The sequence below is a fragment of the Bison bison genome, unplaced genomic scaffold, assembly GCF_000754665.1.
Source record: "Bison bison bison isolate TAMUID 2011002044 unplaced genomic scaffold, Bison_UMD1.0 scf7180017864471, whole genome shotgun sequence".
NCBI classification, from domain to species: Eukaryota; Metazoa; Chordata; class Mammalia; order Artiodactyla; family Bovidae; genus Bison; species Bison bison.
This window is the reverse complement of record NW_011495032.1, coordinates 41190707-41193023: the sequence shown is the minus strand read 5'-3', so window position 1 is coordinate 41193023 and position 2317 is coordinate 41190707. Positions and strand designations below refer to the sequence as shown.

General features: G+C 56.1%; 1 protein-coding gene across 1 annotated transcript in view; it reads left to right on the top strand.

Annotated features, from left to right (window-relative positions):
- The window catches only part of FEV (FEV (ETS oncogene family)), a 25393-nt gene that overhangs the window by 1060 nt on the left and 22016 nt on the right, over positions 1 to 2317 (top strand). Inside the window, exon 3 of the mRNA XM_010861292.1 lies at positions 2079 to 2312. Coding sequence (XP_010859594.1) covers positions 2079 to 2312 — 234 coding nt within the window. The remainder of the gene's footprint in view (positions 1 to 2078; positions 2313 to 2317) is intronic.

The following is a 2317-nucleotide window of genomic DNA, read 5'->3' as shown; positions in this document are numbered from 1 at the left end:
GATGGTGGTGAACATTCATTTGGCCTTTGGCTCTAGTACCTTCTGAGACCCAGTGTTGACTCTGCAGGCCAGGGCAGGCTGAGAAGATCCTGCCGCCCCCACCCCACCCCGCCCCACCCCTTTTCAGCTGGGAATATTTCTCTCCTGCTCTGGTGCTTGGTGTCCTTTCCCTACTGGCAGCAGGAGCACAAGGCTTGGACACCACCCAGCAAGGTGACCCCGGAGAAGTACTCTCAGGCCACTCCAGGCTGAGTCACCATTAGCACCAGGGCCAGCGCCCACCTGCCTCACTGGCCTGGCCAGCCGGGCTCTGTGAGCCAAGTCCTCTAGGCCATTTCAGTTGATTTCCAGCTTCCGCCATCCGCCCTTGGCTGGTCGCTAAATTACCCTTGGCTTTGCCATGTTGGCAGCAGGACCTGGCTGACCTACCAGGTAAAGCCTCCCCACTGGTCCCTGCCCAGTTGGTACCCTGTGCGTAGTCACTCAGTCATGTCCGACTCTTTGTGACCCTTTGGACTATAGCCCGCCAGGCTCGTCTGTCCATGGGATTTTCCAGGCATGAATTAGTGGAGTGGGTTGCCATTTTCTTCTCCAGGGGATCTTCCCGAACCAGAGACTGAAGGTGAATCTCCTGTGTCTCCTGCATTGCAGGCAGATTCTTTACCAGGGGAAGCCCCACAGTTGGTACCCTAGATCTTATCAAGTGACCAATAATTACCATGACCAGAAAAACAAGGCCAGCGACTGCTTTATCTAAAAGGGAACACAACACCCAGCCGGAATGAGTTTCCAAGCCTCTACACCTCTCAGTACCAGATGCACATTTCCCCCACCCCTTGCCATGCTTCTGACCTTAAAATTCAGTCCTCCTGACCTGGAGCCAGGGAGCCCCTCCCAGAGCTGGTGTGGAAGGATTGGGGTCGAAATTATGTGGAGGGCAGCATCTGGGTTCTGAGGAAGTCACTGAAAAAAGAAGAGAGCTTCACCAGGCTCAATTTAAAACAATAACCAGACAACTTCAAGGAAAATCCATTTTATTCTAAAACTGTGTGTATGTATATGTGCCGGTAGGTGCAAGGACTGGGGGTGGTGGGGGTGGCTGGTGGGGAGGGTGTTAATTCTATCAAGATTTTTCTCTGCTTGTCTGACTGAGGCTCCAAGACAGAGAAACAGGAGTTCTCACTACCCACTTATCTGGGAAAACCTCCTGGCCCTTTCTAGCAACCCTGAAAATCTGGACAGGGCAGAAGGGCCTGGAGATTGGCCAAAGATGGGGCAGAGGCAGGGAGCCAAGCACAGAAGCGTCTGGGTCTCCTCTCTTGAGAGCTGTGTATCATGTCCCCAGGGAACTGTGACACCTTGGTACGCTGGGAATCCTGCCTGTTTCAGAAAAAAAAAAAAAAGGCTGAACTGGAGTAGCCCCAGCACCAGATGCTGGCAAGGGTGGGAGACTTTAGAGGCTGCCTTTCCTCTCACACTTAGGGAGCCACTGTCCCCATCCCAGTCTGACATGGTATGGCAAGGAAGCCAGACATCACCTCTTCTTCACTTCAGGCAGAGGGTCCAAGTGTATGCCTTGTCTCTTGGGCCGAGTGATCCTGCTGCAGGCCGACTTCTTCCCTTTGGATCTCTGGACGTGGTCCGGCAGGATGTGGCCAGCTAACCGCCTATGTAGGCTACCCCGAGCGGTTGTGCAGGCTCTGCACCGAGTACGGGCTCTCAGGCCGAGGGTCTGACATTCCGCCTTCACTTACCTCCAAAAGCCCTGTGCCTTGGAGTACCGCTGCCCCCACATGGAACAAGTGATGCTCTCCCTTCACTCCCTAATTCTTACAAAGCTGTGCGCCCTGGGGTTGTGTTTCCATTGTGCGAAAGCGCGGTACTGCCTAGGGACGGCTTTACTGACCATCTCCTCCCTGGTCAGCCACTCAGCTGGACGTGCCCTTTTCCTCCCTGACACCGATCCCCACATCCGACTTGCGGGGGAGGGGGGTGAGTGGTGGGTTCTCACACCCCACCTCTTCCCTGCCGCTCGCCTCCCTCATTCCGCCTGTGGTTGACCGCCCCCTTCCCCACAGGCAGCGGCCAGATCCAGTTATGGCAGTTTCTGCTGGAGCTGCTGGCTGACCGTGCCAACGCCGGCTGCATCGCCTGGGAGGGCGGCCACGGCGAGTTCAAACTCACCGACCCGGACGAGGTGGCGCGGCGCTGGGGCGAGCGCAAGAGCAAGCCCAACATGAACTACGACAAGCTGAGCCGCGCGCTGCGCTATTACTACGACAAGAACATCATGAGCAAGGTGCACGGCAAGCGCTAC